At 48.8% G+C, this 25,686-nt stretch overlaps 1 protein-coding gene across 1 annotated transcript in view; it reads right to left on the bottom strand.

The window, feature by feature from the left end:
* LOC124711659 (synaptotagmin-5-like) overlaps positions 1 to 25,686 on the bottom strand; it is a 286,120-nt gene that overhangs the window by 135,468 nt on the left and 124,966 nt on the right. The window contains exon 2 of the mRNA XM_047241847.1: positions 1,901 to 2,027. Coding sequence (XP_047097803.1) covers positions 1,901 to 2,027 — 127 coding nt within the window. The remainder of the gene's footprint in view (positions 1 to 1,900; positions 2,028 to 25,686) is intronic.

Below are 25,686 nucleotides of genomic sequence, written 5' to 3'. Positions count from 1 at the left end.
ACATTATGTAACTCAAATTATTTGGACCTATATGACTCAATTATAAGAAAGTGTGAGCTGTTTAACTACTTTTGACGCATTGTTAGAAGTCAGATAACGCTGACAATCTTTTTATTACCACTACAATTTTCTTTTTGAATATCACTATATTGTCAAGGCCTGTACATCACTACCTCTGGGAGACTTTTCACCATGAAATAGTATTAAGTTTGATGTATGTGTTTTTCAGATAGGTTGTCTAACTGTTCTGAGCCTGTTGAAATATGTAATTTTAGGTACTGGTTTCTTGACATTGTATCAAACCAAAATGAAGTTTAATATATGTTCTTTACCTTATTCATTCATTTATTTTTTATATATGTGTCAAACGTGAAGTGTGTAATGAGTGGTTGGCTAATACAGGCTATTTAAGACAGTTGATGCTGTTTGGGGATATACATAGTGGTCGACGACCCACCCCCAGTAGGTCAGATTTTGCACCAGGATTGTTCATCAGGCTGAACTCCAATAAAATCTTGCAACAAATTTGGGAATATTTACGCTACAGGTCAGGACATATTTTCTCAGAAGGAGGGGGTCAGCTTTATGCAGGTGCTTCAAGTTAAGAAGTTAGTAACAGCTGCATTCTTTCCTCTGGTATAGTGTGACAATATCGTAAACCATCAGACATCAGTCCATAGACTCCTGTATGTTGTATGTCACTAATTTTCTTGTAGTTTTCTCCAGTACATAAGTAACAGGTTTCCTCTTTTTCACAATATAGTTCCCATGTCCTTTATCTGCTTAGAAACGAAATACTTCCACCTGCAGAAATGTACACATACTCAAGTGATTATTACAGAAGACTGCAGCCAGATGCAAAATTACACAGTAATGTGTCATTTTTGCAGTGTTCACACAGTTACTATTTGGAAAAGTGAAATGGGCTACCTGTGACAAACACAGATCCAGAACTCAGCCACAAATATAATTTACCTTCAAATTCTCTTTGAACGTGATGCAGATGTCTACAAGTATAACAATAATAGCAATAAGATAATATGAAATGTTTTAATAATAACAATAATAATAAGTTTGTTTACATTGCTTTAGCATAACTTCCTAGAATTTCACATAACTACTGCGTTTAGAAGCATTCATCCAAAATTTTGAGAAGTGTGTAAGTCATGGCATTGATTTAAGAACATTAATGGCCACAGTCTTGCATAATTTTAACAATAACAAAATTTATACAATATAAAATCAAAGTGTGCGTTCAATAGTATCAGTGTTTTTTTTAGCACACTTAGCTTCTGAAGACAGGTCAACTGACTATAGTTATGCGAGTCTGTAAATGATTGGAATACTTTTTAGTCCTTTCCACCTGCATTCAGGAGCAAGTTTTCCTTTTATTTTTTTATTAGTGGAATGTATTTCCCATTGTTTCTTGCCAAAGTCAGCTTCCTATGGACTCCCAAATAGTATTATTATTGTGGTTGCAGCAGGTAGACCGAGCCTGTGAATGTTCCCATTAATCTGGCTGGAACATTCTCCATACATGTCAGAATGCAAGCAAAACCGTTCGCAGGAGCAAGCAACTGGGAAGTACCCTGTGCTGAACACAGATCCTAATTTTCTACAATTTCTTAATTTTCACACTACTTACGTCTCCAAACATGAGATGAAACATTTGGAAACTGATATATGTAGAAACACATACCTTTTTACTACAATGGTTTTTGGGGTTCAGTACTCCTATACGCTCTCTTTTGGGCGTCATCACACGAGTTCTGTCATGCAATGTACTGGTTATAAATTGGTATCAATAGTGTACTGGAGTCCTCAACCAAGATATCTGTTGACTGTAAGAAGGATGCGTGATACTGTCTGATCGAGAGCAAGCATCCGGATAGGTACTCACTGCGGTGCAGGTACTCGTAGAGGCAGCAGCCGGGCCCCACCAGACAGGCCACCACCAGCAGCGCCAGCAGCACTGAGCTCGCTCCAGCCGCCAGCACCAGCAGGCGACCACCTGCTCCCAGCGGCATCTGATGACACAGCACAGAGGGCATGTACACACCAGACTTTGAGCCGTAAATAACAGAACTCCTTAAACGTGTACTCAATAGCGTGTGTGTGTGTGGTTTGAGGTTTTCGGGCGCTAAACAGCGTGGTCATCAGCGCCCAAACGCATAGAAACAGGGACACATGCAGTGAAGGGACGAAGACGGACAGCGAACAGGGAGAACGGCCAAAAGACACAGGCCTGACGCAGTTACAAATCCTCACATACAGAGGCAAAACAAGAGGAGAAGAAACGCACTAAAAAGGAAAGGAAACACAAGGAAAAGAGAACAGAAATCGAAGTGAAACAAGTAGGTAATCGTGAATGGCGGACCTCTTACCTACAATCTGGGGGAGCCAGTCACCCAGCAGCACATTAAAATCCTCTCCTTAAAATCCGAGGCAACAAATTGGACAGGACACAAAACCGTAAGACCTTAACCACAGTCGTTGCGTCGTCTTGCAAAATAGAGGGCAAATCCGGTGGCAAGGAAACCACCGCCCTCTGGTCAGAGAATAAAGGACAGTAAAGTAAAATGTGGCGGACAGTAATGTGGCACAAGCACTGCAGATTGGGGGGGTCCTCCCGCTGGAGTAAAAAACCGTGCGTTGAGGGACTGTGCCCGATGCGGAGGCGAGTGAGGAGAATCTCATCCCGCCTGCATGACTGGTAGGACGTACCGCCTTGGCCGCGTGGTGGCCTTGACCAGATGCAGCTTATTTTCACCGACTGCCAGCCACTCCTCTTCCCATTGACGCATAACACGAAAACGCAAAAGGGAGGTAACAGCATGGAGGGGGACGGCACATTCAACAACGTGAGGGAGGGAACATGCATCTTTGGCAGCCACATCCGCCAGTTCGTTTCCCCTAATACCCACATCCCCGGCACCCAGCAGAAAGAAACCTCCTTCCCCTGCCGTTGCAGGTGGAGTAGGGCATCATGGATGTTCTGGACGACCGTATCCGCTGGGTACAAGTGCTGCATGGTCTGAAGGGCACTCAGGGAGTCAGAACAGATGAGAAACTTAAGACTGGGAACACATCTCATCTGCTCCAATGCCCGCAAGATCGCAAACAATTTGGCATCAAAGATGGTAAACGCTGCAGGAAGCCGTAACTTGACGACTCGATCAGGGAAAACAACAGCACAACCAACAGAGTCCCCCTGTTTAGAGCCATCCGTAAATACTGGTACATGCTCGGCATGCTAGTTTAAAATATCGTAAAATAAGGAGGTAAAAACAATCGCAGGAGTGCACCTCCTCCGGTACTCTGACAAGTCTAAAAGGACGCTGGGCCTCTGGAGCAACCAGGGAGGCAGACGGGTAAAACCCTGGAGTTGGGGTGCCACACACTCCACACCAAGGGACTCAAGCAAATGCTTAGCACGAATCCCAAATGGTCTCGTTGCCCTGGGACGACTGGAAAAGAGACGTTCCATAGGCGGTCGGGCAACAGTAGGGTATGCAGGGGAGGTAGGACAGGCAAGGAATTGACACACCCATCGCACCATGAGGAGTTTCCGCCGGATGGCGAGCGGCGGTTCCCTTGCCTCAGCACACAGGCTGGGGACGGGACTGGTACGGAAGGCACCAGTAGCCAGCCTGATACCCTCATGGTGTGCTGCGTCAAGAATCTTCAGATACGAAGGCCTCGCTGACCCATACACGGTGCATCCATAGTCAAGACGCGACCGGACGACAGTCCTATAAAACTGCAGCAGACGCGCCCGATCTGCTCCCCAGGACTGATGGCTCAGACACTTCAAAATATTCAGCGCCTTCAGGGCCCGCACCTTCAGGTCTTTAAGGTGCGGCAACCACGACAACTTCGAATCAAACGTGAGGCCCAGGAACCGCACAGTGTCGCTAAAAGGAAGAATGGTGTCCCACAGACGCAATTCAGGGGAGGTAAAAGCACGTCGAGAACGATTAAAATGAACACACACACATTTGTCTGCAGAAAAGGTAAAACCCGTCTTCGCAGTCCATGCCTCTAATCGCTGTATCGTAAGCTGCAGCTGCCGACTAGCAGTGACAAGACTGGAGGAAGAACAGAAAACAGCAAAATCGTCCACAAACAAGGAGCACTGGGCAGGACTCCGGATAGTGGACGTGATACTGTTAATGGAGACGGCAAAGAGGGTGACACCTAAAACGCTTCCCTGAGGAACACCATTCTCCTGCACGTACAAATCAGATAGCACATTACCAACCCGTTATCGAAACAGGCGGCGGGAAAGAAAGGACCAAATGAAGATGAGGAGATGGCCATGAAAGCCCCACTGATGGAGTTGATTGAGGTTAAGGCGGCGCCAAGTAGTGTCATAGGCCTTATTAATGTCAAAGAATACACCTAGACAATGCTGGTTACGTAGGAAGGCCTGCTTGATGGCCGCCTCAAGCAGGGTCAAGTTGTCTATAGTTGAACGACATCTCCGAAGGCCACACTGAGAGTGGCTAAGGAGCCAACAACTACTGGGATACGATCGGTCCCTCCCAGGTTTGAGGATGGGAATCAAAATCGCCTCCCTCCACGAGTCAGGGAATGTGCTGGATAACCATATCATATTAAAACAATTCAGGAGAACTTCCTTGGATGGCAGCAACAAGTACTGCAGCACGCTGTACCGGATTTGATCATGACCGGGCGCAGTATCATGAGCCACAGACAGCGCCGAATCCAGTTCCCACATTGTGAAGGGGCAGTTGTAGGGTTCAGAATTTGGAGACCGGAAGTCCAAGTGACCCCTCTCGATCACAGTTAATAGTGGCGGTAGATTCCGCTAAATGCTTGACCAGTGTCTGGGCAACGTCTCTCGGCGCCATGAGGAGACATCCCTGATGCAGCAATGCCGTGACAGGTAGCTGGCTGCATTTCCCGGAAATCCTCCTGATGGCTTCCCATACTTTCGTAAACTAGTGGAGCGGGAATGTAGTTCAAGAACGATTGCCATGACCTTCGTATGCTCTCTTTAATCACTCGCCGCGCTTTGGCCCTTGCCACCCGAAAGGCCGCAAGATTGTCAGCTGAGGGACGGCACTTGAAGCGGCGCAGAGCTGCACGGCGGGCTTGGATGGCTGAGCGGCACTCAGTGGTCCACCAAGGGACAGGACGCCTCTTGGGATGACTTGAGGACCGTGGGATCGACAATTCAGCAGCATGGCAGATCACGGCTGTAACATGGTCGACCAATTCGTCGATGCTGGCATGGTGTTCCAAAACAGCCAAATGGCTGAAAAGTGTCCAGTCAGCTCTGAAGAGATGCCACCTGGGCGGCACTGGTAATGCCACAGCCTCATCCAGGAGGTGGTGGTGGTGGTTGTTGGGATGTTTAAGGGGGACTAAACAGCTAAGGTCATCAGTCCCCCATTCCAAAAACAAACGCGACAAAGTCGCAGAGCAGATAAAACCCCAAGGGGAAGGAGACTACCCCCCCCCCCCCAGGTGCTAAAGAGCACAAATTAGGTAACGAACACTACAGAAAAGAAGAGTACAGACGAACACCAGACAGAAAGAAATAGAAGAAAAGAAGATGGCCGGAGACTGGTTGACTGACCACGACAACAAAAAAGGGAAAGAGTCAACCATCTGATGAGACACCAAAACAGCAACAAATATGGAGAGATGCGAGGACAAAAGACACAGAAACGGAAAAGTGCAGGACCCCCCTAAATGGATCCATAAAAAGGACTAGCACGGATCAAATGTAAAACATTGTCAGCCATGGAGGCATCATCGCATAAAATCAAAGGCAAGGTGCCCGGGAAATTAAAAGACTGCCGAAGGGTGCGCAGTCGGGGACACTCCAATAAAATGTGGGCGACCGTCAGCCGGGACCCACACCGACACAGGGGGGGATCCTCCTGACGCAAAAGATGGCCGTGCGTCAGGTATGTATGGCCGATGCTGAGCCGACACAGGATAACAGAGTCCCTGCGAGAAGACCGCAGGGAGGAGCGCCACACATCGGTCGTCTCCTTGACAGCCCGCAGTTTATTAGGCATTGGCAAGCCTCGCCACTCAGCAGACCACATCCCAAGCACCTTACGGCGCAACACCAGCTGCTGATCGGGAGCCGTGAGGCCGATCTCCAAAGCTGGGGCGTCGAGCGCCCCTTTGGCCAGCCTGTCAACACGTTCGTTCCCTGGGATGCCAACATGACCTGGCGTCCAAACCAAGACCACCGAACGTCCAGAATGGGCAATGGCGGAAACAGACTCCTGAATAGAGGACACCAGAGGAGAAGAGGGATAGCAGTGGTCGATGGCCTGAAGGCTGCTCAGGGAGTCACTGCAGATGACGATGGACCTACCTGAGCAGAAACGCATATGCTCAAGAGCGCGCAAGATGGCCACCAGCTCTGCAGTAAAAATACTGCAGCCAGCTGGCAAGGAGCGTTGCTCAACATGGGCAGCATGAGCAAAAGCGTAGGCAGTGCGACCATCAACCAGGGAACCATCAGTGTAGACAGGCTCACAGCCCGGAAATGATTCGAGGAGCGCAAGAAAACGGCGACGGAGGGCCACAGGCGGAACCGAGTCCTTAGATACCTGTGCCAAATCCAGACGGACGGACGGCCGGGACAAACACCAGGGAGGCGTAGGTGTACGGACCCAGAAGGGAGGCAGAAGAGGGAATGACCCCAGTTCTGACAGCAGGGACTGGACACGGACAGCTACGGAAAGCCCAGACCTAGGTCGCTGTTCGGGCAGATGGAGGAACATGGCGGGGAAAAGCAGGCGACGATTGGGATGGTCTGGCGAGCAATGCACGTGGACAGCATAGTCGGCGAGCAGTCGATGGCGGCGAATCCGCAGCGGGGGAACCCCGGCCTCCACCAGTAGACTATCTACGGGGCTGGTACGAAAAGCGCCAGTTGCAAGCCGAACCCCACAGTGGTGTATGGGGTCTAACAACTTCAACACTGAGGGTGATGCAGACCCATAGGCCAGGCACCCATAATCAAGCCGGGACTGCACAAGGGCTCTGTACAATCGCAGCAGCGTGCAGCGATCTGCACCCCAAGACGTGTGGCTAAGGCAGCGGAGGGCGTTGAGGTGCCGCCAGCATTTTTGCTTCAGCTGAGTAACATGAGGAACCCATGTGAGCCGGGCATCAAACACGAGTCCCAAGAAGCGGCAAGTGTCCACCACTTCAAGCAGGTAGCCGTCGAGGTAAAGTTCAGGATGAGGGTGGACCGTCCGACGCCTGCAGAAGTGCATAACTCGAGTCTTGGCTGCAGAGAACTGAAAACCATGAGTCAGAGTCCATGATGCCATGGATGGGAAAGGCGTGAAGGGATTGGGGAGGCAGATTACGCCTCCGGGGCCCCTGCTGGTACTGAGTCACCACCTGGACAACAGCTATCTATTGCATCCGAGGGACTGGCGAGATCCATGTCCTCAGTGGACGCCAGAATCTCCACCTCATCCTCAGACGCAGAGCTTGTAGGAAGCGGTGGAATGGGTGCCACCGCAATGTCGGTATCCTTGGGGAGTTTCTTCTTCTTCTGCTTCTCGCACTGCGCCTTGAGTGGTTCAGGCTGGGAGGGCGTCACTGGGTCAGTCTCAGGGACAGACGATGACCGTGTGTCCCGACGACCAGGGACTGGCGGTTGTTTGAGCCACTTGTGGCTGTCGGCTTTGGAACCGGTCGGAACGTGCGAAGGGAGGTCCCCAAGGGACCCCTTCCTTACGAGAGTAGCCGAAGAAGTCTTACGCTTCTCCGGCTGGGAAGGGGGGACTGATGTCCCCGATGGTTGGGGGGGTGTTGCTCCTGAAGTAGATGGAGCAGGAGCAACAGGAGGTTTAGTGCCCCCCACCATCAAGGGGGCAGGTGTGGGACTTCGACTCTGAGAGCTGACTGGAGTGGATGGAAATGTAGAAGGAGTAACAGTTGCGGCATAAGAAGCTGTCATGCGCACTGGATGAAGCCGATCATATTTCCGCTTCGCCTCAGTGTACGTCAGGCGGTCGAGAGTCTTGATTTCCATGATCTTCCGCTCCTTCTGCAGAATCGGACAGTCTGGCGAGCAAGGCGGATGGTGCGCACCACAGTTCACACAGATTGGAGGTGGCGCACAGGGATGATCAGGATGGGAAGGTCGACCGCAATCGCGACAGACGAGGTCGGAAGCACAGCGTGAAGACATGTGGCCGAACTTCCAACACTTGAAGCACCGCATCGGGGGAGGGATATACGGCTTGACATCACAACGGTACACCATCACCTTGACCTTCTCAGGTAACGTGTCACCCTCGAAGGCCAAGATGAAGGCACTGGTGGCAACTTGACGATCCCTCGGACCCCGGTGGACGCGCCGGACGAAATGGACACCTCGGCGCTCCAAGTTGGCGCGCAGCTCGTCATCGGACTGTAAAAGGAGATCGCGGTGAAAAATAATTCCCTGGACCATATTTAAGCTGTTATGTGAGGTGATAGTAACAGACACATCCCCCAACTTTGTACTAGCCAGCAAGGCTCGTTACTGGGCAGAGGATGCCGTTTTTATCAACACCGATCCAGACCGCATCTTGGACAAGCCCTCCACCTCGCCGAACTTGTCCTCTAAATGTTCGACAAAGAACTGAGGCTTCACAGACACAAACGAGTCCCCGTCAGCTCTGGTACAGACGAGATAACGGGGCGAGTATCTTTCGCTCTCATTCACAGCCTTTCGTTCCTCCCATGGTGTGGCCAGGGAGGGGAACGATTTGGGGTCATACACATTAGCCTTAAAGTGAGCTTTGGAACGCTTAGAGACTGCTGACGGCTGGCCGCCAGCGAGAGATGATGTACCACCCTTCATTGCGGGTCATCCGCCCTGATGCCACCTACTCCGACCAAGGGCCCTCCCCACGGGCGCCACCCAGCCACAGCAAAGGCCACCTGGCAGGATGGCCATTGCCGGGAGTCCCGATGCCCCAGGGTGATGGGCATCTACTCCTTGGCATACGTGGGGAGTTAACGGCGCAGGCATCAGTAGAGCGATCCCTGTGTTGTCAGGGGGCTACAACCAAGAGGGTACATGGCGGCCCCACCACAACGGACTGGCTGCCGTGCTGGATCTTAGGTGCAAAAATGGCCAAGGTCGTCGTCGCAGTTAAAAGAAACACCGCAGAGTGCAGCGTGGTAATCGCCCAAGAGATCGAAAACGAGCGGGACAGCATTGCAACGACGAGATAGACGGCTAAATGTCTAATTGCACGACAGATACAATGCACCATGTAAGGCGCCCTTCTCCAAGTGGCTCGCTCTTCGGAATAATTTAGAAAGATGGAGCTCAAACCCGAGAGGGGACCATCACATAAGGCCGAAACATCTGAGACTCCTTTTAGTCGCAATTTAGGCGGCAATTGGGCCAACAGCGCAACTAGGACATGCTGCGCGACATCACCATCCGGTGGAAGGTAAAGACTGCAGACGGTAACACCCTGTGGCGTCCACTACCGAACAGCGACAGCCTCTAAAGCTGTTTGTAGAGGGACAGACTCGCTGTGAAGAGAGTTAAGGACATAGATGCAGACGCCACCAGACACCCTTTCATAAGCTGAGCGGTTCTTATAATAAACCCAATAGCCACCGAGGGCGGGGGTTCGCAATGCAGGAAACCAAGTTTCCTGAAGAGCAATGCAGAAGAAAGAGTTAAGGCTGATAAGTTGTCGGAGCTCAGCCAGATGGTGGAAGAAACCGCTGCCGTTCCACTGGAGGATGATATTATCCATGGCTGAGAAAGGCATGAAGGGACTGAGAAGGCAGATTACGCCACTGGGTCACCTGCTGCCTCCAATAGAGCACCTGTGCTACTACTATACCTGGTATCTGAGGGACTGGCGAGATCGACGTCCTCAGCCGATGCCAGAATCTCCACCTCATGTGTGTGTTTGTGTGTGCGTGAGTGGTTTGAGGTTTTCGGGCTCTAATCAGCGTGGTCATAAGCGCCCAAACGCATTGAAACAGAAACACATGCAGTGAAGGGACGAAGACGGACAGCGAACAAGGAGAACGGCTAAAAGGTACAGGCCTGACGCAGTTACAAGTCATCACATACAGAGGCAAAACAAGAGGTGAAGAAACGCAATAAAAAAGCAAAGGAAACACAAGGAAAATTGAACAGAAATCGAAGTGAAACAAGTAGGTACTCGTGACTGGCGGACCTTTTACCTAAAGCCTGAGTGAGCCAGTCACCCAGCAGTACATTAAAATCCTCTCCCTAAAATCCGAGGCAACAAATTGGACAGGACACAAAACCGTAAGACCTTAGCCACAGACGTTGCGTCGTCTTGCAAAATAGAGGGCAAATCCGATGGCAAGGAAACCACCGCCCTCTGGTCAGAGAATAAAGGACAGTCAAGTAAAATGTGGCGGACAGTAATCTGGACGCCACAACCACTGCAGATTGGGGGGTCCTTCCGCCGGAGTAAAAAACCATGCGTTAAGGGACTGTGCCCGATGCGGAGGCGAGTGAGCAAAACCTCATCCCGCCTGCATGACTGGTAAGACGTACGCCATGGCCGCGTGGTGGCCTTGACCAGATGCAGCTTATTTTCACCGACTGCCATCCACTCCTCTTCCCATTGACGCATAACACGAAAGCGCAAAAGGGAGGTAACAGCATGGAGGGGGACGGCACATTCAGCAACGTGACGGAGGGAACATGCATCTTTGGCAACCACATCCGCCAGTTCGTTTCAGACACAACACACGTTTAGACCTAATATCACAACACATGTGTACTTTTCCAATGATTACATGGGGAAGTTTAGTAGAGGATTAGTTAATTATAACTTACACTTCCAAGGGGCAGAGCATTTAGGCTTCTCGATCATGGAGCTGATCTGTGCATGCTGTGGGCTTGATGCAACACCGGGCCTTCTATTACGGTTTAGTGGGGATTACTGTGAGTGGAAGCTACACGAATCTCTCATATCTACTGATTGTGCTCCACCTGTGCTTCAATCTTACCAAGGTAATCCCCTCATGTATGCAGAGTTGCACAATCTCACTCCTCGTCCCGGCTATATGGGATCCCATCAGCTTGTTGAGTACTGTTCCCGGGGGGATCCTAAGACAGCATCAGCCAGTATCTTATTCAATCAGATTATTAGATCCAATCAGACTCACATTGTTGGATCAACTGACTTGTCAAATCCCCATTTAGTAGAGATCTCTGTAGCTGATGTGATATCACTCGGGGTAAGATCAATCCTCTCCGAGCTAAGTAGGATATTGTTTATATACCTTCCCCAAGACCAAGGCGAAGCATATCATATATATCGTGCGATACCAGTTTCATGTTACAGATCTGTCGGTTCTCTACTCCTGATTCCTGAGTGTTACCAACAACTGTGTTTCATAACCTCTAAATCAGGAAGGCCAGATGCTTTCGTGAATCAAGAGATAGTAACTGGGATGGTGAAAGATGCCGTTGCAACCCTTCTGTATTATCGATATAAAAATGCTCAGGATATGTCTCATGAATATGCTCGGGTCACATATTATCTCGGGCCCAAATTAGGATTGTACACCATTTTGATGATGTGGGCTAGTCAGCTAGAACTATTGTGTGTGTGTGTGTGTGTGGTTTGAGGTTTTCGGGCGCTAAACAGCGAGGTCATCAGCGCCCAAACACATAGAAACGGGAACACATGCGGAGAAGGGACGAAGACGGACAGCGAAAAAGGAGAACGGCTAAAAGACACAGGCCTGACGCAGTTACAAATCCTCACATACAGAGGCAAAACAAGAGGAGAAGAAACGCACTAAAAAAGGAAAGGAAACACAAGGAAAAGAGAACAGAAATCGAAGTGAAACAAGTAGGTAATCGTGACTGGCGGACCTCTTAACTAAAGCCTGGGTGAGCCAGTCACCCAGTACCACTTTAAAATCCTCTCCCTAAAATCCGAGGCAACAAATTGGACAGGACACAAAACCGTAAGACCTTAACCACAGTCGTTGCGTCGTCTTGCAAAATAGAGGGCAAATCCGGTGGCAAGGAAACCACCGCCCTCTTGTCAGAGAATAAAGGACAGTCAAGTAAAATGTGGCGGACAGTAACTTGGACGCAACAAGCACTGCAGATTGGGGGGTCCTCCCGCTGGAGTAAAAAACCGTGCGTTGAGGGACTGTGCCCGATGCAGAGGCGAGTGAGGAGAATCTCATCCCGCCTGCATGACTGGTAGGACGTACCGCTTTGGCCGCGTGGTGGCCTTGACCAGATGCAGCTTATTTTCACCGACTGCCAGCCACTCCTCTTCCCATTGACGCATAACACGAAAACGCAAAAGGGAGGTAACAGCATGGAGGGGGACGGCACATTCAACAACGTGAGGGAGGGAACATGCATCTTTGGCAACCACATCCGCCAGTTCGTTTCAGACACAACACACGTTTAGACCTAATATCACAACACATGTGTACTTTTCCAATGATTACATGGGGAAGTTTAGTAGAGGATTAGTTAATTATAACTTACACTACCAAGGGGCAGAGCATTTAGGCTTCTCAATCATGGAGCTGATCTGCCCAAGCTGTGGGCTTGATGCACCACCGGGCCTTCTATTACGGTTTAGTGGGGATTACTGTGAGTGGAAGCTACACGAATCTCTCATATCTACTGATTGTGCTCCACCTGTGCTTCAATCTTACCAAGGTAATCCCCCTCATGCATGCAGAGTTGCACAATCTCACTCCTCGTCCCGGCTATATGGGATCCCATCAGCTTGTTGAGTACTGTTCCCGGGGGGATCGTAAAACAGCAGCAGCCAGTATCTTATTCAGTCAGATAATTAGTTCCAATCAGACTCACATTCTTGGATCAACTGACATGTCAAATCCCCGTCTAGTAGAGGTCTCTGTAGCTGATGTGATATCACTTGGGGTATGATCAATCCTCTCCGAGCTAAGTAGGTTATTGTTTTTATACCTTCCCCGAGACCAAGGTGAAGCATATCGTATATATCGTGCAATACCAGTTTCATGTTTCAGATCTGTCGGTTCTCTACTCCTGATTCCTGAGTGTTACCAACAACTGTGTTTCATAACCTCTAAATCCGGAAGGCCAGATTCTTTCGTGAATCAAGAGATAGTAACTGGGATGGTGAAAGATGCCGTTGCAACCCTTCTGTATTATCGATATAAAAATGCTCAGGATATGTCTCATGAATATGCTTGGGTCACATATCATCTCGGGTCCAAATTAGGATTGTACAGGATTTTGATGATGTGGGCTAGTCAGCTAGAACTGTTGTGTGTGTGTGTGTGTGGTTTGAGGTTTTCGGGCGCTAAACAGCGTGGTCATCAGCGCCCAAACGCATAGAAACAGGAACACATGCAGTGAAGGGACGAAGACGGACAGCGAAAAAGGAGAAGGGCTAAAAGGTACAGGACTGACGCAGTTACAAATCCTCACATACAGAGGCAACACAAGAGGAGAAGAAACGCACTAAAAAAGGAAAGGAAACACAAGGAAAAGAGAACAGAAATCGAAGTGAAACAAGTAGGTAATCGTGACTGTCGGACCTCTTACCTAAAGCCTGGATGAGCCAGTCACCCAGCAGCACATTAAAATCCTCACCCCAAAATCTGAGGCAACAAATTGGACAGGACACAAAACCGAAAGACCTTAACCACAGTCGTTGCGTCGTCTTGCAAAATAGAGGGCAAATCCGGTGGCAAGGAAACCACCGCCCTCTGGTCAGACAATAAAGGACAGTCAAGTAAAATGTGGCGGACAGTAATCTGGACGCCACAAGCACTGCAGATTGGGGGTTATCCCGCCGGAGTAAGAAACCGTGCGTTAAGGGACTGTCCCGATGTGGAGGTGAGTGAGGAGAAACTCATCCCGCCTGTATGACTGGTAGGACGTACGCCATGGCCGCGTGGTGGCCTTGACCAGACGCAGCTTATTTTCACTGACTGCCAGCCACTCCTCTTCCCATTGACGCATAACACGAAAGCGCAAAAGGGAGGTAACAGCATGGAGGGGGACGGCACATTCAACAACATGAGGGAGGGCACATGCATCTTTGGCAGCCACATCCGCCAGTTCATTTCAGAAAAAAAAACACGTTTAGAGCTAATATCACAACACATGTGTACTTTTCCAATGATTACATGGGGAAGTTTAGTGGAGGATTAGTTAATTATAACTTACACTTCCAAGGGGCAGAGCATTTAGGCTTCTCGATCATGGAGCTGATCTGTGTAAGCTGTGGGCTTGATGCACCTCCGGGCCTTCTACTACGGTGGTGGTGGTGGTGGTGTGTTGGGGCTTATGGGCGCTCAACATCGAGGTCTTCAGCGTCCTGACACACATTAAAAGGAACTAATGTGGACAGACCTTAGAAAACTAAAGCACACACTCAAACAAAGCAGGAAAAAAAGGAAAATGCTACCTAAGAAAGTAAAACCTAAGGAATGGGGAAACATAGCAACAAGAATGTCACAGGAAATTGTTATTGGCCGGCCACTTACATAAAATATGGGCGAGCTTGTCACACAGTGAGCAAATTAAAATCCTCTCCCTAAAATCTTTGTAAAAACATTTGACAGGGCACAGAACTTTAAAACTTTAACCACATTCGTCCGAGTGTTGCCTAAAAGAGATGGCAGGTCCGCTGGCAAGTCAGCCGCGACCCGCTGGTCAGTAAATAAAACACAATCCAATATAACGTGGCGCACAGTGACATGGACGCCGCAAGCACCACACATTGGAGGGTCTTCTCGCCGGAGCAGGAAGCCATGCGTCATAGGGCTGTGGCCTATTCGAAGCCGAGAGAGGAGAACCTCGTCCCGTCGGCGGGACTGACAGGAAGTACACCACACACGCATTGTGGGCTTGACTATATGGAGCTTATTGTCAGTCACTTCCAGCCACTCATCCTCCCACCGACGCATGACCCGTGAGCTCAACAGCGAAGTGAGTGCATGCAAGGGGGTAGCACACTGAGATACTTGTGGGGCGAGACACGCCTCCTTGGCTGCGAGATCTTCTACTACGGATTAGTGGGGATTGCTGTGAGTGGAAGCTAGACGAATCTCTCATATCTACAGATTGTGCTCCACCTGTGCTTCAATCTTACCAATGTAATCCCCTCATGTATGCAGAGTAGCACAATCTCACTCCTCGTCCCGGCTATATGGGATCCCATCAGCTTGTTGAGTACTGTTCCCGGGGGGATCCTAAAACAGCAGGAGCCAGTATCTTATTCAGTCAGATAATTAGATCCAATCAGACTCACATTCTTGGATCAACTGACATGTCAAATCCCCGTTTAGTAGAGATCTCAGTAGCTGATGTGATATCACTCGGGGTAAGATCAATCCTCTCCGAGCTAAGTAGGTTATTGTTTTTATACCTTCCCCGAGACCAAGGTGAAGCATATCGTATATACCGTGCGATACCAGTTTCATGTTTCAGATCTGTCGGTTCTCTACTCGTGATTCCTGAGTGTTACCAACAACTGTGTTTCATAACCTCTATATCTGGAAGGCCAGATGCTTTCGTGAATCAAGAGATAGTAACGGGGATGGTGAAAGATGCCGTTGCAACCCTTCTGTATTATCGATATAAAAATGCTCAGGATATGTCTCATGAATATGCTCGGGTCACATATTATCTCCGGTCCAAATTAGGACTGTACAGGATTTTGATGATGTGGGCTAGTCAGCTAGAACTGTTATGTGTGTGTGTGTGTGTGAGTTGAGATTTTCGGGCGCTAAACCGCATGGTCATCAGCGCCCAAACGAATAGGAACAGGAACACATGCAGTGACGGGACGAAGACGGACAGCGAAAAAGGAGAACGGCTAAAAGGTAAAGGCCTGACGCAGTTACAAATCCACACATACAGAGGCAAAACAAGAGGAGAAGAAACGCACTAAGAAAGGAAAGGAAACACAAGGAAAAGAGAACAGAAATCGAAGTGAAACAAGTAGGTAATCGTGACTGGCGGACCTCTTACCTAAAGCCTGGGTGAGCCAGTCTCCCAGCAGCACATTATAATCCCCTCGCTAAAATCCGAGGCAACAAATTGGACAGGACACAAAACCGTACGACCTTAACCACAATCGTTGCGTCGTCTTGCAAAATAGAGGGCAAATGCGGTGGCAAGGAAACCCCGCCCTCTGGTCAGAGAATAAAGGACAGTCAAGTAAAATGTGGCGGACAGTAATCTGGACGCCACAAGCACTGCAGATTGGGGGGTCCTCCCGCCTGAGTAAAAAACCATGCGTTGAGGGACTGTGCCCGATGCGGAGGCGAGTAAGGAGAACCTCATCCCGGATGCATGACTGGTAGGACGTACACCAAGGCCACGTGGTGGCCTTGACCAGATGCAGCTTATTTTCACCGACTGCCAGCCACTCCTCTTCCCATTGGCGCATAACACGAAAGCGCAAAACGGAGGTAACAGCATGGAGGGGGACGGCACATTCAACAACGTGAGGGAGGGAACATGCATCTTTGGCAGCCACATCCGCCAGTTCGTTTCAGACAAATCACACGTTTAGACCTAATATCACAACACGTGTACTTTTCCAATGATTACATGGGGAAGTTTAGTAGAGGATTAGTTAATTATAACTTACACTTCCAAGGGGCAGAGCATTTAGGCTTCTCGATCATGGAGCTGATCTGTGCAAGCTGTGGGCTTGATGCACCACTGGGCCTTCTACTACGGTTTAGTGGGGATTGCTGTAAGTGGAAGCTAGACGAATCTCTCATATCTACAGATTGAGCTCCTCCTGTGCTTCAACCTTACCAAGGTAATCCCCTCATGTATGCAGAGTTGCACAATCTCACTCCTAGTCCCGGCTATATGGTATCTCATCAGCTTGTTGAGTACTGTTCCCGGGGGGATCCTAAAACAGCAGCAGCCAAAATCTTATTCAATCAGATAATTAGATCCAATCAGACTCACATTGTTGAATCAACTGACTTATCAAATCCCCGTTTAGTAGAGATCTCTGTAGCTGATGTGATATCACTCGGGGTATGATCATTCCTCTCCGAGCTAAGTAGGTTATTGTTTTTATACCTTCCCCGAGACTATGGTGAAGCATATCGTATATATCGTGCAATACCAGTTTCATGTTTCAGATCTGTTGGTTCTCTACTCCTGATTCCTGTGTGTTACCAACAACTGTGTTTCATAACCTCTAAATCCTGAAAGCCATATGCTTTCGTAAATCAAGAGATAGTAACTGGGATGGTGAAAGATGCCGTTGCAACCCTTCTGTATTATCGATATAAAAATGCTCAGGGTATGTCTCATGAATATGCTCGGGTCACATATTATCTCGGGTCCAAATTAGGATTGTACAGGATTTTGATGATGTGGGCCAGTCAGCTATAACTGTTATGTGCGTGTGTGTGTGTGTGTGTGTGTGTGTGGTTTGAAGTTTTTGGGCGCTAAACAGCGTGGTCATCAGCGCACAAACGCATAGAAACAGGAACACATGCAGTGAAGGGACAAAGACGGACAGCGAACAAGGAGAACACCTAAAAGGTACAGGCCTGACGCAGGTTACAAATCTTCACATAAGGAGGCAAAACAAGAGAAGAAACGCATTAAAAAAGGAAAGAAAACACAAGGAAATAAGAACAGAAATCGAAATGAAACAATTAGGTTACCGTGACTGGCGGACCTCTTACCTAAAGCCTGGGTGAGCCAGTCACCCAGCAGGACATTAAAATCCTCTCCCTAAAATCCGAGGCATCAAATTGAACAGGACACAAAACCGTAACACCTTAACCACAGTCATTACGTCATCTTGCAAAATAGAGGGCAAATCCGGTGGCAAGGAAACCACCGCCCTCTGGTCAGAGAATAAAAGACAGTCAAGTAAAATGTGGCGGACAGTAATCTGGACGCCACAAGCACTGCAGATTGGTGGGTCCTCCCGCCGGAGTAAAAAACCGTGCGTTGAGGGACTGTGCCCGATACGAGGCGAGTGAGGAGAACCTCATCCCGCCTGCATGACTGGTAGGACGTACACCAAGGCCACGTGGTGGCCTTGACCAGATGCAGCTTATTTTCACCGACTGCCAGCCACTCCTCTTCCCATTGGCGCATAACACGAAAGCGCAAAACGGAGGTAACAGCATGGAGGGGGACGGCACATTCAACAACGTGAGAGAGGGAACATGCATCTTTGGCAGCCACATCCGCCAGTTCGTTTCAGACAAATCACACGTTTAGACCTAATATCACAACACATGTGTACTTTTCCAATGATTACATGGGGAAGTTTAGTAGAGGATTAGTTAATTATAACTTACACTTCCAAGGGGCAGAGCATTTAGGCTTCTCGATCATGGAGCTGATCTGTGCAAGCTGTGGGCTTGATGCACCACCGGGCCTTTTACTACAGTTTAGTGGGGATTGCTGTCAGTGGAAGCTAGACGAATCTCTCAAAACTACAGATTGTGCTCCACCTGTGCTTCAATCTTACCAAGGTAATCCCCTCATGTATGCAACGTCGCACAATGTCATTCCTCGTCCCGGCTATTTGGGATCCCATGAGCTTGTTGAATACTGTTCCCGGGGGGATCCTAAAACAGCATCAGCCAGTATCTTATTCAATCAGATAATTAGATCCAATCAGACTCACATTGCTGGATCAACTGACTTGTCAAATCCCCGTTTAGTAGAGATCTCTGTAGCTGATGTGATAGCACTAGGGGTAAGATGATTCCTCTCCAAGCTAAGTAGGTTATTGTTTTTATACCTTCCCCGAGACCAAGGTGAAGCATATCATATATATCGTGCAATACCAGTTTCATGTTTCAGATCTGTCGGTTCTCTACTCCTAATTCCTGAGTGTTACCAACAACTGTGTTTCATAACCTCAAAATCCGGAGGGCCAGGTACTTTCGTGAATCAAGAGATAGTAACTGGGATGGTGAAAGATGCCGTTGCAACCCTTCTGTATTATCGATATAAAAATGCCCGGGATATGTCTCATGAATATGCTCGGGTCACATATTATCTCGGGTCCAAATTAGGATTGTACAGGATTTTGATGATGTGGGCTAGTCAGCTAGAACTGTTATGTGTCTGTGTGTGGTTTGAGGTTTCCGGGCGCTAAACAGCGTGGTCATCAGCGCCCAAACGCATAGAAACAGGAACGCATGCAGTGAAGGGACGAAGACGGACAGCGAACAAGGATAGCGGCTTAAAGGTACAGGCCTGACGCAGCTACAAATCTTCACATACAGAGGCAAAACAAGAGGAGAAGAAACGCACTAAAAAAGGAAAGGAAACACAAGGAAAAGAGAACAGAAATCGAAGTGAAACAAGTAGGTAATCGTGACTGGCGGACCTCTTACCTAAAGCCTGGGTGAGCCAGTCACCCAGCAGCACATTAAAATTGACAATGCCTAATAAACTGCGGGCTGTCAAGGAGACGACCGATGTGTGGCGCTCCTCCCTGCGGTCTTCTCGCAGGGACTCTGTTATCCTGTGTCGGCTCCGCATCGGCCATACATACCTGACGCACGGCCATCTTTTGCGTCAGGAGGATCCCCCCCCTGTCTCGGTGTGGGTCCCGGCTGACGGTCGCCCACATTTTATCGGAGTGTCCCCGACTGCGCACCCTTCGGCAGTCTTTTAATTTCCCGGGCACCTTGCCTTTGATTTTATGCGCGAAGCCTCCATGGCTGACAATGTTTTACATTTTATCCGTGCTGGTCCTTTTTATGGATCCATTTAGGGGGGTCCTGCACTTTTCCGTTTCTGTGTCTTTTGTCCTCGCGTCTCTCCATATTTGTTGCTGTTTTGGTGTCTCATCAGATGGTTGACTCTTTCCCTTTTTTGTTGTCGTGGTTCTTTTCTGTAGTGTTCGTTGCCTAATTTGTGTTCTTTAGCACCTGGGGGGGCGGGCAGTCTCCTTCCCCTTGGGGTTTTATCTGCTCTGCGACTTTGTCTCGCTTGTTTTTGGAGTGGGGGACTGATGACCTTAGCTGTTTAGTCCCCCTTAAACATCCCAACAACCACCACCACCTAGAATCCGAGGCAACAAATTGGACAGGACACAAAACCGTAAGACCTTAACCACAGTCGTTGCGTCGCCTTGCAAAATAGAGGGCAAATCTGGCGGCAAGGAAATAACCGCCCTCTGGTCAGAGAATAAAGGACAGTCAAGTAAAATGTGGCGGACAGTTATCTGGACGCCACAACCACTGCAGTTTGGGCGGTTCTCCCGCAGGAGTAAAAAACCGTGCATTGAGGGACTGTGCCCGATGCGGAGGCGAGTGAGGAGAACCTCATCCCGCCTGCATGACTGGTAGGATGTACGCCATGGCAACGTGGTGGCCTTGACCAGACGCTGCATATTTTCATCGACTGCCAACCACTCCTCTTCCCATTGACGCATAACACGAAAACGCAAAAGGGAGGTAACAGCATGGAGGGGGACGGCACATTCAACAACATGAGGGAGGGAACATGCGTCTTTGGCAGCCACATCCGCCAGTTCGTTTAGTTCGGGAAGTTTAGTAGAGGATTAGTTAATTATAACTTACACTTCCAAAGGGCAGAGCATTTAGGCTTCTCGATCATGGAGCTGATCTGTGCAATCTGTGGGCTTGATGCACCACCGTGCCTTCTACTACAGTTTACTGGGGATTGCTATGAGTGGAAGCTAGACGAATCTCTCATATCTACTGATTGTGCTCCACCTGTGCTTCAATCTTACCAAGGTATTCCCCTCATGTATGCAGAGTTGCACAAACTCACTCCCCGTCATGGCTATATGGGATCCCATCAGCTTGTTGAGTACTGTTCCCGGGGGGATCCTAAAACAGCACCAGCCAGTATCTTATTCAATCAGATAATTAGTGAGTGGTTGTGTGTGTGGTTTGAGGTTTTCGGGCGCTAAACAGCGTGGTCATCAGCGCCCAAACGCATAGAAACAGGAACACATGCGGAGTAGGGACGAAGACGGACAGCGAACAAGGAGAACGGTTAAAAGGTACAGGCTGAGGCAGTTACAAATCTTCACATACAGAGGCAAAACAAGAGGAGAAGAAACGCACTATAAAAGGAAAGGAAACACAACGAAAAGAGAACAGAAATCGAAGTGAAACAAGTAGGTAATCGTGACTGGCGGACCTCTTACCTAAAGCCTGGGTGAACCAGTCACCCAGCAGCGCATTAAAGTCCTCTCCCTAAAATCAGAGGCAACAAATTGGACAGGACACAAAACCGTAAGACCTAAACCACAGTCGTTGCGTCGTCTTGCAAAATAGAGGGAAAATCCGGTGGCAAGGAAACCACCGCCTTCTGGTCAGAGAATAAAGGACAGTCAAGTAAAATGTGGCGGACAGTTATCTGGACGCCACAAGCACTACAGATTGGGGGGTCCTCCCGCCGGAGTAAAAAACCGTGCGTTAACGGACTGTGTCCGATGCGGAAGCGGGTGAGGAGAACATCATCCCGCCTGCATGACTGGTAGGACGTACGCCATGGCCACATGGTGGCCTTGACCAGACGCAGCTTATTTTCACCGACTGCCAGCCACTCCTCTTCCCATTGACGCATAACACGACAACGCAAAAGAGAGGTAACAGCATCGAGGGGGACGACACATTCAACAACGTGAGGGAGGGAACATGCATCTTTGGCAGCCACATCCGCCAGTTCGTTTCAGACAAAACACACGTTTAGACCTAATATCACAACACATGTGAACTTTTCCAATGATTACTTGGGGAAGTTTAGTAGAGGATTAGTTAATTATAACTTACACTTCCAAGGGGCAGAGCATTTAGGCTTCTCGATCATGGAGCTGATCTGTGCAAGCTGTGGGCTTGATGCACCGCCGGGCCTTCTACTACGGTTTAGTGGGGATTGCTGTGAGTGGAAGCTAGACGATTCTCTCATATCCACTGTTTGTGCTCCACCTGTTCTTCAATCTTACCAACGTAATCCCTCATGTATGCAGAGTTGCACAATCTCACTCCTCGTCCCGGATGTATGGGATCCAATCAGCTTGTTCAGTACTGTTCCCGGGGGGATCCTAAAACAGCAGCAGCCAGTACCTTATTCAATCAGATCATTAGGTCCAATCAGACTCACATTCTTGGATCAACTGACTTGTCAAATCCCCAGTTAGTAGAGATCTCTCTAGCTGATGTGATATCACTCGGGGTAACATCAATCCTCTCCGAGCTAAGTAGGTTATTGTTTTTATACCTTCCCCGAGACCAAGGTGGAGCATATCGTATATATCGTGCAATACCAGTTTCATGTTTCAGATCTGTCGGTTCTCCACTCCTGATTCCTGAGTGTTACCAACAACTGTGTTTCATAACCTCTAAATCCGGAAGGCCAGATGCTTTCGTGAATCAAGAGATAGTAACTGGGATGGTGAAAGATGCCGTTGCAACCCTTCGGTATTATCAATATAAAAATGCTCAGGATATGTCTCATGAATATGCTCGGGTCACATATTATCTCGGGTCCAAATTAGGATTGTACACGATTTCGATGATGTGGGCTAGTCAGCTAGCACTGTTGTGTGTGTGTGTGTGTGTGTGTGTGGTTTGAGGTCTTCGGGCGCTAAACAGCGTGGTCATCAGCGCCCAAACGCATAGAAACAGGAACACATGCAGTGAAGGCACGAAGAGGGACAGCGAACAAGGAGAACGGCTAAAAGGTAAAGGCCTGACGCAGTTACAAATCCTCACATACAGAGGCAAAACAAGAGGAGAAGAAACGCACTAAAATAGGAAAGGAAACACAAGGAAAAGATAACTGAAATCGAAGTGAAACAAGTAGGTAATCGTGACCGGCGGACCTCTTACCTAAAGCCTGGGTGAGCCAGTCTCCCAGCAGCACATTAAAATCCTCTCCCTAAAATCCGAGGCAACAAATTGGACAGGACTCAAAACCGTAAGACCTTAACCATAGTCGTTGCGTCGTCTTGCAAAATAGAGGGCAAATCCAGTGGCAAGGATACCACCGCCCTCTGGTCAGAGAATAAAGGACAGTCAAGTAAAATGTGGCGGACAGTAATCTGGACGCCACAAGCACTGCAGATTGGGGGGTCCTCCCGCCGGAGCAAAACACCGTACATTAACGGGCTGTGCCCGATGTGGAGGCGAGTGAGGAGAACCTCATCCCGCCTGCATGACTGGTAGGACGTACGCCATGGCCGCGTGGTGGCCCTGACCAGACGCAGCTTATTTTCACTGACTGCCAGCCACTCCTCTTCCCATTGGCGCATAACACGAAAGCGCATAAGGGAGGTAACAGCATGGAGGGGGACGGCACATTCAACAACGTGACGGAGGGAACATGCATCTTTGGCGGCCACATCCGCCAGTTCGTTTCAGACAAAACACACGTTTAGACCTAATATCGCAACACATGTGTACTTTTCCAATGATTACATGGGGAAGTTTAGTAGAGGATTAGTTAATTATAACTTACACATCCAAGGGGCAGAGCATTTAGGCATCTCCATCATGGAGCTGATCTGTGCAAGCTGTGGGCTTGATGCACCACCGTGCCTTCAACAACGGTTTAGTGGGGATTGCTATGAGTGGAAGCTAGACGAATCTCTCATATCTACTGATTGTGCTCCACCTGTGCTTCAATCTTACCACGGTAATCCCCTCATGTATGCAGAGTTGCACAATCTCACTCCTCGTCCCGGCTATATGGGATCCCATCAGCTTGTTGAGTACTGTTCCCGGGGGGATCCTAAGACAGCAGCAGCCAGTATCTTATTCAATCAGATTATTAGATCCAATCAGACTCACATTGCTGGATCAACTGACTTGTCAAATCCCCGTTTAGTAGAGATCTCTGTAGCTGATGTGATATCACTCGGGGTAAGATCAATCCTCTCCGAGCTAAGTAGGTTATTGTTTTTATACCTTCCCCAAGACCAAGGTGAAGCATATCGTATATATCGTGCAATACCAGTTTCATGTTTCAGATCTGTCGGTTCTCTACTCCTAATTCCTGAGTGTTACCAACAACTGTGTTTCATAACCTCTAACTAAGGAAGGCCAGATGCCTTCGTGAATCAAGAGATAGTAACTGCGATGGTGAAAGATGCCGTTGCAACCCTTCTGTATTATCGATATAAAAATGCTCAGGATATGTCTCATGAATATGCTCGGGTCACATATTATCTCGGGTCCAAATTAGGATTGTACACGATTTTGATGATGTGGCCTAGTCAGCTAGAACTGTTGTGTGTGTGTGTGTGTGTGTGTGTGGTTTGAGGTTTTCGGGCGCTAAACAGGGTGGTCATCAGCGCCCAAACGCATAGAAACAGGAACACATGCAGTGAAGGCACGAAGACGGACAGCGAACAAGGAGAACGGCTAAAAGGTACAGGCCTGACGCAGTTACAAATCCTCACATACAGAGGCAAAACAAGAGGAGAAGAAACGCACTAAAAAAGGAAAGGAAACACAAGGAAAAGAGAACAGAAATCGAGGGAAACAAGTAGGTATTCGTGACTGGCGGACCTCTTACCTAAAGCCTGGGTGAGCCAGTCACCCAGCAGCACATTAAAATCCTCTCCCTAAAATCCGAGGCAACTAATTGGACAGGACACAAAATCATCAGACCTTAACCACAGTCGTTGTGTCGTCTTGCAAAATAGCGGGCAAATCCGGTGGCAAGGAAACCACCGCCCTCTGGTCAGAGAATAAAGGACAGTCAAGTAAAATGTGGCGGACAGTAACTTGGACGCAACAAGCACTGCAGATTGGGCGGTCCTCCCGCCTCAGTAAAACACCGTGAATTGAGGGACTGTGCCCGATGCGGAGGCGAGTGAGGAGAACCTCATCCCGCCTGCATGACTGGTAGGACGTACCCCATGGCCGCGTGGAGGCCTTGACCAGACTCAGCTTATTTTCAAGGACTGCCAGCCACTACTCTTCCCATTGACGCATAACACGAAAACGCAAAAGGGAGGTAACAGCATGGAGGGGGTCGACACATTCATCAACGTGAGGGAGGGAACATGCATCTTTGGCAGCCACATTCGCCAGTTCGTTTCAGAAAAGAAACACACGATGACACCTAATGTCACAACACATGTGTACTTTTCCAATGATTACATGGGATAGTTTAGTAGAGGATTAGTTAATTATAACTTACACTTCCGAGGGGCAGAGCATTTAGGCTTCTCGATCATGGAGCTGATCTATGCAAGCTGTGGGCTTGATGCACCGCCGGGCCTTCTACTACGGTTTAGTGGGGATTGCTGTGAGTGGAAGCTACACGAATCTCTCATATCTACTGATTGTGCTCGACCTGTTCTTCAATCTTACCAAGGTAATCCCTCATGTATGCAGAGTTGCACAATCTCACTCCTCGTCCCGGCTATTTGGGATCCCATCAGCTTGTTGGGTACTGTTCCCAGGGGGATCCTAAAACAGCAGCAGTCAGTATCTTATTCAATCAGATAATTAGATCCGATCAGACTCACATTCTTGGATCAACTGACTTGTCAAATCCCCGTTTAGTAGAGATCGCTGTAGCTGACGTGATATCACTCGGGGTAACATCAATCCTCTCCGAGCTAAGTAGGTTATTGTTTTTATACCTTCCCCGACACCATGATGAAGCATATCGTGTATATCGTGCGATACCAGTTTCATGGTTCAGAT

This window comes from Schistocerca piceifrons, chromosome 8, assembly GCF_021461385.2.
Source record: "Schistocerca piceifrons isolate TAMUIC-IGC-003096 chromosome 8, iqSchPice1.1, whole genome shotgun sequence".
Classification (NCBI taxonomy): Eukaryota; Metazoa; Arthropoda; class Insecta; order Orthoptera; family Acrididae; genus Schistocerca; species Schistocerca piceifrons.
Note: the sequence above shows the minus strand (reverse complement) of the source record. Positions and strands in the feature narration are given on the sequence as shown.